Here is a 14,743-nt window from a genome sequence, read left to right as displayed (position 1 = left end):
TCTCTGGGAGTCTGGGATCTGCAGAGCTTTAGTGCTGGGATGGTGAGGAGCCCAGCATGGCACTGACTGCACTGTGTGGTGGAGGAGGTAGAACTGTGATTCTCTTTTGGAGAATGTGATGTCATTTCAGGCATAGATCCAGAATTTTGCTTAAACCAGCTCTTTCTCTGGAAAAATGACATTGCAGATGGTGAGTGTCATTTCAGTGTACTGTAATCCTGTTATTAATTTAGTTAATTCTTCAACTGTAAGTGAATGTAGCCTGGGTTAGGAATTTCAAGTGATTTTGAGTGTGGATGGCAGATTATGACTGCAAAGTAGCTTCAGGATGCCATTGTCCAATTTAGCCAAGAGAGCAGGAATGCCTTTGTTAGGGTGTCACAAGCCAGAAGTGAGTTTAGCATTTCACAGATATTGAGAATCCAGTGGTGGTTTCTGCCTTGTCTCACGTGAATATTTTGCTATTCATTATTTATCTATTATCCAATCTGTGACTTTTTATTTTGTTTTTTTTCAAGACACCTGCCAAGAAATGCACTCTTTAAGATGTTTTGTTTTCTGTAGTGCTCAGATTTACAGGCAATTCAGTTTTGGATATTTCTGACTGGTTGAACAGGAAAAACATTAAACTGTTCATGTGTCAATTTGTTATTTAAGTGTCAACAGACAGTTCTTAAATCTTTCTGCACTTGGTCTGTCTCTAGTCAGCCTTGCATCCTGACACCCACACCAAGAGGTGAAGGCACCTTCAGAATGATTTCCTTGGAGACCCTCTGTAGCCTGGCAGTGCAGGGGGTTGGTGCAGGTGTCAGGGACTGAGAGGCAGGTAAAAATCTGGAGGGAGATTTATGTAAAAAATACCGCTGGTGCTCTGAAGACCACCCTGTGAGCGTGGTGGTGTATCCTCCTGTCCTCAGTAGTCTGCAGCAGGTTAAATCCCAAGGGAGAAGGATTTATATTCTTTCTAAAACTATATTCTTTCTTATACAATTCAATAGCTGCAGTTATTTCTACTAATGGTATTTCTTTCTGAGACTGGCTGGTGTGATTCTATCTAAAATAGAGCATTTTCTTCTTCAGATGATTGTGTATGTGCTCACACAGTGCCTCTGTTGTTCCTTTTTTAACCTTCCTGTTAGGCTGGTAATGATTTCCCCTTAGACCATCTTTTCTTCACCCTCTTTCCAGGAGCTAAAAATACAAGCTACACTCTGACATCCTTGTTTCTTTTTACCTTAATACATTAATCTAGATTAAGCAATTGCTTGGCTTTGATTCTTCAACTTCTTTAATTACTGTGCCAGTGTGATTTATTCTGGCTGTTTTTCTAGTCCTGACTCCCCAGTTGGAGGGGAGTCCACGTGTTCACCCCTTTTCAGTTGCATCTGTGGCCTGAGGGTCCCCCAGTTCTCCATCTGTGCCTTGGCACAGCTGGATTCTCTCCAGGAGCTCTCCCAGTCCCTTCCTCCACACTGACAATGGGCACCTGCTTCGCTCTCCTGGTGCTGTCAGAGTTGTCAGAGCTCTGGGTCCTGGAAGGTGACTTTGGTTCCTCAGTTCTGATGGTTCCAGGTTCCAGATCTGTTTATCAAGTGTGTGCCTGCCCTGGCTTTGGCACTTAAACCTGGCTGTTGGGGCTGCCTGGCAGAGGCTGCTCCCAAGAGATCTCCGAGCACAGGAGCCTTTCCTTGAGATGTTGTGAGAACTGAACAGGCAGGAGTAACCCCAGACTCAAGTATTTGTTGTATGAAGTGTAAGAGTTCGCCAGAGGAAGTACCTTTCCAGCTTTTAACTGTAGTGTTGCTTTGTAATTATTCATTTGGCTGGAAAATTCCAGCCTTCTAAAGGCTAACCCAGACACAACTTTGCCAGGAAATGCATTACATGGAAAATAATGAAGCTCCTATGAATACACAGTCTCCAGGTGAAATTGGATGCCGAGCATATTGTTGGAAGCAGTCTGAGCCTTATTAAATATGTATCCCAGTGTTAGGGCAGCACTGCTTTCCAGAGTGCTGCTGGGGCTGAGAGTGGCCAGGATTTCTCTTCCTGTGGTGGGGAAGGAGAAGTTCTTTTCAGTGCACGGGGAGCTGGGATTTTAACTGGGGAATATCTGCACAGGGAGCAGGTCAGCCCTGCTTTGCAGATTTCTCTGCCCTGTGCTCCTCTCTGAATCCTCGTGAATTGTATTTCTTATCTGTTCCCCTCGGTTTGTTGATACTTTTAACATGAGGGAAAACTATTTTGATATTTCTCTGTCAGTTATTTTGACATTAATCAACACTGCAGATCTTGTTTTGTTTGGTGTCTGGGTACATCATAAAGAGAGTTGCTGAAAGAGTTCAATTACAATATCAGCATCTCTGCCAAATGTATTGAGCTGTTCTGAAAAGCCGCTTGTCTTTTCTGACCCAGATACACAGTTTCCAACTGTGGGAGATGCTGCCAGAAAGACTCTTGGCAGAAGGCCAGCAATAAAATTATACTGCAGAAAAAACACAACATATTTTCAGCAGCACTTTGTGTGGTGTGACGAAAAATTACCTGTCTCCTGAATGCAAAGCAGAGGCTAAAATAAACTTCCAATCTGAAGTTGCGAGCCTCTCATTCTGACTTTTGAAGGTCATAAAAAAGGATATAAATTTCAGGTTTTTCTATTACTGTGTCTGATACACCTCAGGCTGTGTTAGATACTCATTGGTTTGTTATTAGCAACCTTGCTGCTCTGTTAATACAAGCTCTGCCTGCCCGTGGGGTGGTGCACACTGCACACTGGGCAGATACTGGTGTCAGGCTAGATTAGGAGGGTGGAGGGTGTTTTTAATGCTTCAGTTGAACATTGTTAGCGTGTGCCTTCTTGATGGAGCATTAAAAACCAATTTTCATGGTGTTCTACTTGGCCTGGCCAGGAGCCTGAACAGCAGCTGACTGAAGTGAGGGTTTGGAGCACTGGTGACCCCAATTCCCTCTTCTCTGTTGCACCAGTAACCCTTCCGTGCAAGGTGCTGCTCCAGGGGGATACTGGGATGCCAAGCACAGTTCATGTCTCCTTTCCAGCAGCTCATGGCTCCCTGATTCTGGTATTTCAGTCCCCGTGGAGTGCACGTACCTGTTTCTGCTGCCTTTTCACTCTGTTCACAGGCACTCCAAGGCAGCTGAGCATATTCATCACCCCTGGCTGTTTAACTGCCTGTCCCTCGGGAATGCAGCTGCAGATGCAGGAATATCTCCTACTACAAAAGCCTCATCTGAAATTCTTTTCGTTTGTCTTGTGCCAAAGCATAAACTTCCTCTGTGAAGGATGGCATGTTTAATGGAACTGTTGCTACACTGTCATGGTGTTTTAATAACATTTCTAACGTGTCAAATCCCCAGTGATTTTAAACCACGCTGCAGACTCCGCTCGGCTCCGCCGTGACCTGGTTTGGAGACAGTGACTGTTTACTCTTGTTTCACACTTCAGGGCCACATGATGCAGAGGAAAAGGGACTTTTTCAAGGTCACCAAGGTCTGGGTTGGTGCAAGGAGCTTTGGGTAGAAGTTTCCTTGCAAGTGTGGGTGGCAGCCTCTGGGTAAGACAGCCACATGTTTTAACACTGTGCTTTTTAGACTGGGCATCAGCTGTAACTTCCCTGAGGATGCAGGAACAAATAACCTGCTCTAGCCTGGTAGTGGAATGAGGCTGTTGGATTTATGGAATTGCTGCTCACTTCACATAATGCTTTCTGATGTATTTGGTGCTGAGCTATGTTGTGCTGCCTTAGTCCATATGGTTGGAGCAGATTTGATTTTGGTTTTCCTTAATTTAATTCTGCATGCTGTCAGATGTACTTTGTTCTGTATATTGTGTCTACACTTTTATAGTAAACTCCCTCCTGTTTAGTGCTTTTGTTGAAAATGTTCTCTCAAAGTCTGAACTAAATTAGGGTTTCACTCCTGTGCGTTTCTGAAATATTCGTAGGATGTTAATGACTGGGAAAACATCATATATCAGCTTCAACTCAACTTTCAGAGGTTTTTTTCCCAGCTTTCTGAATTTGATAATAAAGATCCCTTTGCAGTTCAGCTGTCTGTGCCCTGACCTCAGCCATGCCCTGCTGAGAACCAGGGCAGGTGAAACCAAACTCATAAATACCTTCATCCAACAACTTTTACTTGTCACTGAAAACTGAACCTGTCTTGAAAACAAGAGAACAGGTTATTGCCTGCTTAAGGCAGGGTATGGAGGGATGGGGATGTTTGTGCTTCATCAGTCCAGCAGCAGCTTAACCCCCATCATAGCTGTGAAACACTTATTTTTGGTCTGTTCTGGATTTTCAAACACTGAAAAGCACTGGGCACATCCCGAACTGCCCCCTGAGGAGTGTCTGTGTGCAGAGCTCGTGGTGTCTCTTGCAGACTTGCCCTCTGGACAAGAGCCTGCTCAGCACTTACTGAGCACCAGGATCTGCCCAGCCAGCTCTCTCTGCCCATCTGCTTCCAGAGCCCTGTGCGAGCTGATAAGCAACAGCTTGCAGCAGGCTGGGGAGGGAGGCCAGGCTGGTGCTGCTCCCTCAGAGACACTGCACTGGGCATGTGCTGAACTCAGCAACACGTTCCAGTGCCCTCCTCTCTGCCTGGAATGGCCAAATTACAGCTGCCAGAGAGGATAACAAACCGAAAAGGTGAAGTGTGGGAGTGGCAGGGAAGAAGAGTAGGTGAAGACAGCTGGAATTGAGTGTGGAGAGAGAATAATTTGAAATAGATGATCTAGAAACATGTCTCATAGAAGTCTCTCTAGTATTCTATCTGCTGACTCAAACTACTATTATTATTATTATTGTTATTGTTATTATTGTTAGCAAAACAAAAAGACCTTGCAAAGAGTCTGGTTGGTTCTGGAGGTGGTGAAAGGCTGTGGAGTGTGGAGAAGCTTGACTAGCTCACTGAACAAAAGTGCCAAAGCACTGATCTTTGCTCATTTTCCCTCCCAGCTGCCCCTGCCTGGCTTTCAGGATCTCTTAAGAGAAGAGGCTGGTTCTGTGAAAGAACACCCCCTTCTCTGATTGCTTCTGGGAAGCAATTTGGTGGAGTGTTAATACACCTTGGTGGGTACAGAGCTCCGTGATGAGCAGTGGGGGCAGTCGGGGTTTTCATTAGCTTGCTTTTCCCAAGTATTTTTAGTATGACTGCGCTTAACTCTCCTGGGGTTTCTTCCTTGGCAGCTGCAGCTGCTGGAGCAGGCAGGGCTCTGCACAGTGTTCTTGTCTGGCTGCTTTTTGTTGTACCCAATTCTGCACCCGAAATTCAGGGCTGTGCAATACAAACAACTACCAGACACCTGCTGGTCCTGTAAACCTGCTTAATTCCTTCCAACCTAGGCAAATAGGGAAGTAGGATTTGTTGTTGCCTTTTCCCCTGTTAAGTTCAAATCTCTACAGGATGCAACATTTTAATTATTCCGTCACGCCACAGTCTAAGCATCTCCTCAGCTTTCAAGTCATCTCACCTACCCCTCTGCTGTTGCCAAGCATGCTTTTAATCTCTAACAATGTCAGGATTCTCTGACACACAATCTGCAACATACTGCAGGTGAAGGGGGGTCGGCATACGGGAGAAAAGGAAAACGTTTGAGTGCGTGTGTCAGGCTGCACAGATTTACTGACTGGGTTTGCAATTGCTTCAAAACGTTGCTGGAGAGCTGATGCAACAGTATGTGCAGTGAAAGGAAAACAGGAATTTTCTGCAAGGACTGGAGTGTCTTGCTGTGCGGCGAGCTTATGCTTTCCTCTCTCACATTACCTGCTCTGTTTTTCTGCTCCTCTCTCACAGAGCATTTATTTGCAGCTTTCTGCTGCCAGTGCTGGAGGTTGTTTCCCAGTTTAGTACAAGAAGGCTGCTCTCACAGGATCTTTTCCATGCTGAGTGCTGGGAAAGGCAGTGTACGGGCAGCACAGGCGGTGTGGGTGATTTCAGCTGAGCTGCTCGCAGGTCTGACGTCTGCAGTTTGGGAGAATGTGCTTGTCCTTCTTTAAAAAACAACTTGCAGTTATTGCCACCTGAAGCCTTGGTTCTTGTTGTGCAGCATCTGACACAGGATCGAGGGCTGCACTGGGGATTTCAAAAGATAATTACTTTTTGATAATTAAATATGGTGTGTTTGATTGCTAACGTGCATGTGACATAAAAATAGAGACTTCTTGAGCTGGTATCACAAGGAGCATGTTTGCAGTGCTGGATTTCCTGCCCTCTTCCCAGGAACTGGAATTGCCAGGTGGCCGACAGAGCTCCCTGAGATCAGCTCTGGCACGGGACAGTCGTTCCATGTGTGGGCACAGCACAGGGAGCTGCTTTCCCCAGTCACTGCTGCTGCCTGGGGAGTAACTGGCTCACAGGCTGCTCCCATCTCAAAGCCTGTGTGCTCTGAGCAGTGCTGGACTCCATGTGCTGCATTGAGCACTTCTGGAATCCTCATGCCCTTGCTGCTGCTTTCAAGCTGTTTCTCTCTTTTTTGCAGGTGAATTAGACAAAGTGACTCCCAGAGCATCTTGGCTGTATGAACTCTTGAGCTGTCAAGGGACTGAGAGGCTTATGAAGAGGTTCTGTCAGGCAAAACAGTGCTTAGCAAAGACACCGAGGAGGAGGGAAAAGGAGAAAGGGAGGGAGAGAGAGCTGAAACACTAACAAACCATGGTAGGTATTTGTTGTCTTTCACAGGGCTGCATTAAAAGTGTTCTCTGCTGCCAGTCTTGCATGGGGCCTGATCAAACCCGAGGAAGGGGATTTTCTGACCTTGCACTAACTGAGGGATGGTGCTGCGTGCTTGGAGCAAAGCAAGTGAGGTTTGATGTATTGTCAGCCTCTTAAAACCAGAGAGTTGTCTTGTGAGCCTGCAGTACATGAATTATTAAATACAAACCAAGGGGATGCTCATAAGGTTTTCTAATAAAACTGGCATTAGCAGGCTGTAGCAAACAGCATCAGTGACCTTGAACTGGCAGATTGCATCACCAAATGCTGACATTCCCCTTCCACCTCTTCTCACAAAAGCATTATTATTCATACCTGTGTGTGACTGAACGTGGCTCTGTGCAGATGAAATGTGTTTAGCCAGATATACCTGGTGTATGTTGGTTAAGTGAGGAGTCACCTCTCATCTGCCTGGGATTGGCTCCACATTGGGAATGGCTGAGATGTGAATTTGTAAAGATGTGCCAGTGTGGAGTACTGGATGGTAAGATAAGACATGGTGGGATGAGTTGTTAAACTGCAGCTCCTGCTGTATCCATGTTACGGATAACCACAAGAGGGACCTCCTGGAAGTGTTTTGCAGCCTTCCAAAGAACAGGGGATAATACCAGCCCCCGATGGATGTACTGCTGTTCCTGCCCAAATTATCCATCTGGGTGGGAGCACAGGAGTGAGGAAGGGAATGGCATCACGCTGACCTTCAGTGGAAGGGACTCAGTGAGTGGAATAAACCAGGAAAATGTGGACAGTACCTTAACGAGGATCCAGCCCAGAGGCCTCTGAGGTCCTTTAAAGGCCCTTTGTGTTATTAGGAATGGGTACAGCTACAAACCCATGGAGTTGGGGTGAAAATGAAACCTAATTAAGGTGCTTAATGTGTAGGAGGAACAGAGGTTCTTGGTTGGTGACTCCCAGGTCTGGGAGGCTTTCAGCAGTGACTGATGTGTCTGTAGAGACCAAGACTTACTGCTGCTCTTGCCAGAGGTGTGTGCTGTGATCACAGCTGGTCTGGGGCACTACTTAGATCAAAGAAGTCTCACCCGGAGAGTGTGTGACAAACCAAAAGCTTCCTAGCACGGGCTACCCAACCACTGAAGTCCACCTTCCTCAGCAGTATCACTCAAGACTTAATTTTAATTAGCACTCTCATCTCTGTATTAATTTGAATTAAAAAAAAAAAATTATTTCAGTCTCCTTACCAGTTTCTCTCTATGCTCATCTTCATTCCTGGCTTTGTAAATCCCTGTGCAGCTGCTGAGCCTCTTGCAGCCTGTGTATTGCTGTGACTCCATCTGCAGCAGCAGCACACGTGAGGGACTGGCTCTCTGACTGCCCGTTCCAAGGTGTGTTGCTGTTGTCCCTGGCATAAAGAGAGGAGAGGTGGCTGCACTCAGCACATCCAGAATAGGCAAAAACTTTATTTGGAAAGTATTAACACCTTCTACAAAATAGGAATCTTCTCTCCTTGCCTGCCCTCCTTTCCTCCTTTCCCAGTCTGCTCCCACCCTGGGATACTCACGTTCCAAATTCCCTGCCTTGGCGTGAGGTTCCCATTTGGGATCAGGACCCTGGCTCTCCCCTTTGCTCTGAGCTATCCAGCTGCTGAAGGCTGGCACAGCCCAACACAGACTGCTGGAATTCAGAACACCTGAACTCCTGCAAGTATCCCAGGGGAGGGCAGCCCCCCTTTCTCTCAGTGCTGTTGCTCACAGTTTGTATCTCCACGAGATGTAGGTCCTTCAGCAAGATCAGAGTCCAAGTGATTTCTCACTGACTTTGAAAGGTTAATGTAAATAACCAAGCAAGTCAAAGGGAATGCAGCCAGGGGTTTTGTGTTCTCCTGCTTCAGCACTCTGTTATACTCTCAGCCAGCCAGACCATGCCCTCTTCTCCAAGAGAATCTTAGTGGGGGAGGGCAGGGAAAAGTGAGAAGAACAATGAAAGTAAGTTTTACTGCTTTAATGCTGATTTTTTTTTGCACTGGTGTTTGCTTTTTTCTTTTTAAAGTTTATTTAAATAAAGAAATTGCTGCTGCATGGTTATCCTAAGAGACATTACTACCCCTGCCAGGGAGGATTCCCATTCAGGCAGCGTCCTATTGATAATCCAGCAACATTGCTCTCTTTTCCTCCTGTTTCCCACTCCTCCACAGAGATCGATCCGATCGTTTGCTAACGATGACCGCCACGTAATGGTGAAACACTCAACCATTTATCCATCTCCAGAGGAACTTGAAGCTGTCCAGAACATGGTATCAACAGTAGAATGTGCCCTTAAGCATGTCTCTGACTGGATGGATGAAAAGAACAAGTCTACCAAGTGTGAGGGTGATGTGGAAGCCAAGGAGGAAGCTGTGGAAGGCAATGCCAAGTGAGCCTCACCCTCCCCTCCCCTCCCAGTGTGTCCCTGTGCTGCTCTCAGCGCTTCCTTTCCTCCCAAATAAGAGTCCCAGTGTTCCTTGGTTCTGCTGCATGTGAAGGTTCATAGAAGGAAGGGGATATATTTGGACTTTCTGTGGTGGGAGCAGGGAATGGCAATGAGCCCAGTGTGGGCAGCAGTTGCTCTCCATTTCTTTGTTTGTTTTACTGTGGTGTTGGGAAGTTGCATTTAGCAGACAAACCTTTCAGCAGTTTTAAGCAAATATATGTCCCTGTAACACACCAGTGCAAATCCACAGCCACGTGCTTGGGGGCTCATGCAGTTTAATACACAAAAAAAGTTTTTATAATCCAGCAGTCCAACTTTGCTAAGGCTCCATTACCTGCCAGTGCTGTTGTGGTTTAATCCCAGCCAGCAGCTCAGCCCCACACCAACACTGATTTTTGTTTTAAAAAAAGTAATCCAAGCCTGCAGTAAATGCTTTGGAGACAACTGGATGAGACAAGAGCCTGGTGATGACCTATCAGAGAAACATTTCTTGTATTTCTCTTCATGTTTTTAAGCAATTCCAATCTGCAAAACTGGTTTTTTTTGCAGTCTTTCAGTACTCAAAACTAAAGTGTCTTTACATTGCTTTGGAAGTTCTTTACTGTGGCTCTTAAAGGTTCTCCTAAACTGCATCTGGAGAATAAAATACCATTTTAATTAGCCCAAATTGTTTCATTTCCAGGGATCAAGGTGGTCGGACGTTATGTGGTGTGATGAGAATTGGCTTGGTTGCAAAGGGCTTGCTGATAAAAGATGATATGGATCTGGAGCTGGTTCTTATGTGCAAAGAAAAACCCACAAAGACCTTGTTATGTATCGTTAAAGACAATCTCCCAGCTCAAATTCAGGTGAGTTAATCTGGGGCAGTCCTGGTAGCACTGCCAAGGGTATTTGGGGAAAGGCTGCAATTTGTTCCAGGAAGACAGACAAGTGATATAAAGGAATATAGTTTGAATCTAGGACGAAATCTGGGGCGTGTGACATGTTTAATGTGGTGCCATGAAGTACTTGCTCACAAAACAGAACATCTTCCTGCTGCTGTTGCCTCCTCCTGTCTGTGCTGTCAGTGCCCTGAGGGCAATGACCCTGGTGTGTGTGACTAACCCAGCACATTCGGGCTCTCTGGGCTCAGTGTGACTGAACTGCAGCCCCAGAACCTCCCCTGCTCCAGTGGGTCACTCAGTCCCTGCTGTTGTCCCGCTGGGGCTGTTCCCACAGAAGCCCCTCTGTGCTGCTGAGGTGAGAACGTGTCGCTGCAGGTGGTCACTCGCTTTGGCTCCTGTTAATCACGAGCTCCTATTCATTTTACTTATGGCTATTTAATTCTGCTGTCGGCATGCAGCAGGCAGCACTTACAGCTTGTTTAGGGAGACTGCCTTTGTGACCGAGTTTGAGGCTGAGGAATCAGTTCAGCTTCCAGACTGACAAACACTGGTGCCAAGGAGCTGCCCAGGTATTCCACTGCAAGTGCCCCTCTCCAAACTCGACCAAACTCGATCTGCTTTTCTCCTGATCTGCTTTTCTCCCTGTGTTTTACCATTCTTGACAGCTGTTCTCACCATTTATTTGCTCACACAAAGGGCTTGTTTTAATGAGCTAATGTTGTACCTGCAGATGTGGCCCTATCCATAGCTGAAAATGCAAAGGATCTTTTGAGAAGTAAAGAGTTCATTTTACTTGTTTGAAAATGATAGGGATGTATTCAGTATTAAAGAGTAAATTTTGTTTGTAGTGAGGCATGAAATGAGGAGGGTTGAAAGTGAGAACAAAAGTTAGTGTGTGCTTCAAAAACAGTGAGATGAAACAGGAGAGTAGATGTAATTAAAAGATGTGAAGACTGAATAAATTCAAGGGACAGGCAGGTAAGATCCTGGGGGGAATTATGGTGGGGATTACAGCAAAGATGAGGCTGTGACTCATGAAGCGCTACAACTGTCTGGGCATGGAGGACAGGAGAGGTTCTGCAGAGGGATCAGGTGCTGGGGGGGAAGGAGGGTTTAGGCCCATTAGTGGACAAAAGGAGCAAGTGCAGTACAGAGACATCAGCAGCTTCTGCTTTGCTGCTTTGAAGGCTCATCCTGAGCAGATGCTCAGCCATTCTCCTCCCAACAATAAAGGAGCTGCGGGAGAGCAGATGCAGCAGGGGAAGGAGTCGGAACAGACATTAGATACATGTTCTGCCCGTATGGTCTGTGAGCCAGACTCGCACGCAGAAGGGATGGCTGCAGGACTCTGAGCCATCTGGGGCTCTCGCTGTGCTTCTGGAGGTTGAGAGAGTCCCAAAGGACTGCTCAGAGACCTGCAGAGAGATCACTGCAGAGAACTCGGATACAATGCATGTTAACGGAGCGAATGGTAAGGCAGTTGGAGTATGGGCTAGAAAAGAAATGTTTGAAATGGTTTTTAATGAGGAAGGCAAGGCCTTATTTGTTATTGCAGTGTCTTGTGGGCTTCTCACTAGCTGAGGCACACACACAGATTCTGCACTCTTCCAGCTGATTGGGAGATTCTTGAAATCTTTGTTGGTGACTTTCAGAAACTTACAGAAGAGAAGTATCTGGTGGAGGAGCATGTAAATGAGGCAGCTATTGTTATCCGTAACACAAAGGAGCCCAAGCTCACTTTGAAGGTGATACTCACGTCCCCTCTCATCCGAGATGAAGCAGAGAAGAAGGAAGGAGGTACACAGAGCGTTTTAACTTGGGTTTCAGACTGTTCTAGCTAAATGCCCTGACTGTGCAGCACAGGGTTAAATTGGGAAGCAGGCTTTTAGCTGTGCATCACATACTGACTAGACTGGCTATCGCCACCATAGATCACATTACCTGTGCCTTCAAAAGACACCAGTCACTTAATCTTCATGTAAATACGCCTAATTTTCATTGGCCAGCAATATTCCTACAGTTTTAACTTTGACATACAATTAGATCTCAGTTCTCCTTTCTTTACACTTGCGATTTAATTCTTGAGCACCTGGCGCTGCACAGTCTTGTTTGCAAACTAAGTCAGTCAAGTGGGATTGGTTCGTAGTTTCTTGAAAAACTCATAAAAATGTTTCTCTTTTTATGTAAAAACCCTCTCCTGCAAAGCTCGCCAGTGTGTCGTCCTGGCCCTCAGTTTTTATTGGTTGATGATGTGTGTGTTTCTGGCTTTAGGAATTTCCTAACTGGGATACAATTGAAGTTACGGTGCTGTGATACAGCACTTTTGCTTCTGAATTGAACATTGTACCTCATGCCCTTAGAGCAAAATAGATCTAGAAAACTGTCACTTAGTCCTTTCCATTCCTTCTCCCCTACGGCGTGATGTCCGACACAACTCCGTGCCCGTGTTGGACAGGAATTCCATGACAGGAATGTTCACTGGTAGGACCAGAGAGGTTGGAAACAAACCCAGAGCAGTAGAGAAGAGCAAACGTAGCCATACTCTGTTGTATTTTTTAAATCTTGTCAGTAATTTCTGCTTCCGCTTCCCAAACCTATCCCTAGAAACTTTGCCACTGGATGATGTCAGACCTTTGACCAACTGGCCACTCTCTGTCATGACAACTGAGGCAGCTGGGCCCGTGTGGGCTTAGGGAACTCCCTGTCGCTCTCTTCCCATTTCTAGACTTGCCACGAGTCCTTTGCTTCCTCCCTCTCCCACCTGAACTACCGACGGGCCGGGAAATGTTGGTCAGTTGCTCCTCACTCTGCTGGAGGCGATGGCAGGAAGGATCCCCTTCCAAAGACATGGAACACTTTGGCAGCAGCTGAATGCAGAAAATCTTACAGAACAGATGAATGGCAAAGATCCCCTAATTGCACTGGCTGTTTATTCTCAAATTAGTAACCACGCTCTTTACAAGGCCATTAAAAATAAACTGCATATTGCTTTAGTTGTTCAACTTCCCACAAGATGCTGAGATCAGCCCTGGAGCTGCTGCAGCTGATCCATGTTGATGGGAGAGCACAAAGTGCAGAATGAATTCTGATGGGGAACGTTTTGTGAGGTTCCCACAAGGGGATAGATACAATTTTGCACAAAGGCTTCTGCCCAAGTATTTTCTTGCAAGAAGTAATGCTGTTGCAGCAGTGACGTCCAGGGTCTTCTGAACTCAGACTGAAGGGGGATTGGAATTTTTATGCTTTCTCATACTTAATACGTAGGTGTTCTATTTTGTTTTCAGTATACTAAAATATTTTTTAAAGTTCTCTACTATTTTTTGTTAAACTTAAATTGGTTTTACCACTTCTCTTGGAGTGGTTCTGTGTGTCATTCTGTACAGCTGATGAGAGAGGGAACAGGGTCATGGATCTTGTTTTAAAGCCCAGGCTCCTTGACACTGATTCATCACAAGGGAACACTTATATTCCTTTTCAAGGTGTGTGAAGCATTGTGCAGATGTCACTGAGTAAACCAAAATGGAGGGGATACTTTTTTTCATAATGCTTCCAACCACATTTAGGTGACTTTCACTTAGATTCAGACCAAAAAAGTTTCATGTCTAATATCAAGGGAAAATAACTGGAGGAACTGGTGAAAACACCTTGATCTCCAGAGCAGTGCCATGTTTTTCCAGTACCCCTGAACAACGGCAGCCAAATGTAAATACACTTCCTATGCAGTTTTACAAACTTTTTAGTTTACCCCCTGCATTCTTTCGAATGAAGGAGCTCGAAATGCAGCTCAGCTTGCCTTTCATCTTCCCTGTAAGATGGAGCCGGGCTCCGGGCGCGGAGCCTGCGGGGCACTGACCAAGGTTTCGGTCGGTGGGATTAGCACTAATCTGTCCTCTAACCAACGGCAAGGTCAGGCCAACGGCCCTCGGTCCCAGTGCTCCCATCTGTTCTGTAGGAATGCTGTGTGTGCCTTCATGCCCTGATGTCAGAATGTATCGAAAAACATTCCTGGATTTCTCTTCAGTCCCCACCTCTTTGGAGAAGTGTTCATGTTTAAGATGTGGTGTTTGTCCTATTTGTTTTTGCTGCTCGTTAGCAAAAATAAATAGTGGCCCAGTGTGTGTGTGCATTTCGGTGTTTCTCACAAACAGCTACCCATAAAGCTCTGCTTTCTCATGTTGACTTGAGAAGCCAAGCACCTAAAATTCCTGCATTTTGCATCAGTTTAAATTTTAAACCCCTTAAGGAACTGAGTTTTTAGTCACAGCATCAAATATAAATTGGGCTTTCCAAACCAGAACCTTGTAGCTTGCAAATCAGTTGTTGTTACTGAGCGTACAGTACCAACAAAATGATGTAATCACAAACAATTGGTTTCCCAAAGTGGGGCTGAGATCCCTGTTGCTCCTGGAGCAGGACTGCCCGGCCTGTCTGCCTCTGCCACCCTTGGCCGGGCACACGTGGCCAGTGGGGCTCCCACGGGGCCAATGCCTCTGGAGGGGCAACAAGCCCCAGATTTTGACCTTCCCTCTCCAGAGAAGATGAGGCTCCTTGTACAGCTGCAAATGACTGGAGTTGGCAGCTCCTGTGTGAAGAGAATGTGTCCAGCAGTGGGGAGAGAATTCCCGAGGGATTGGTTCTGTGCTGAACAGTGGGAGCTAACGTCAGGACCTTATAACTTACTCTTTGTTAAACTCCTTGGATCA

At 46.0% G+C, this 14,743-nt stretch overlaps 1 protein-coding gene and 1 long non-coding RNA gene across 13 annotated transcripts in view; one reads left to right on the top strand and one right to left on the bottom strand.

The window, feature by feature from the left end:
- The window catches only part of LOC113998547, a 63,745-nt gene that overhangs the window by 14,656 nt on the left and 34,346 nt on the right, over window positions 1–14,743 (bottom strand). For all 4 annotated transcript variants that reach the window (XR_005563737.1, XR_005563751.1, XR_005563743.1 and 1 more), the window contains exon 6: window positions 7,929–8,089. This is a non-coding gene — a long non-coding RNA (uncharacterized LOC113998547). The remainder of the gene's footprint in view (window positions 1–7,928; window positions 8,090–14,743) is intronic.
- LOC113998543 (spermatid perinuclear RNA binding protein) overlaps window positions 1–14,743 on the top strand; it is a 59,269-nt gene that overhangs the window by 15,894 nt on the left and 28,632 nt on the right. For all 9 annotated transcript variants that reach the window (XR_005563602.1, XM_039381492.1, XM_039381537.1 and 6 more), the window contains exons 2-5: window positions 6,497–6,672; window positions 8,882–9,099; window positions 9,839–10,004; window positions 11,693–11,837. Coding sequence is in view for 8 of the 9 variants with exons in the window: in XM_039381492.1 (XP_039237426.1) it covers window positions 6,670–6,672; window positions 8,882–9,099; window positions 9,839–10,004; window positions 11,693–11,837 (532 nt within the window). In the remaining variant the exon portion in view is untranslated. The remainder of the gene's footprint in view (window positions 1–6,496; window positions 6,673–8,881; window positions 9,100–9,838; window positions 10,005–11,692; window positions 11,838–14,743) is intronic.

This window comes from Pipra filicauda, unplaced genomic scaffold (genome assembly GCF_003945595.2).
Source record: "Pipra filicauda isolate LSUMZ 115617 unplaced genomic scaffold, ASM394559v2 scaffold100_size2392355_pilon, whole genome shotgun sequence".
Taxonomy (NCBI): Eukaryota; Metazoa; Chordata; class Aves; order Passeriformes; family Pipridae; genus Pipra; species Pipra filicauda.
This window is presented reverse-complemented; position numbering and strand designations above follow the sequence as displayed.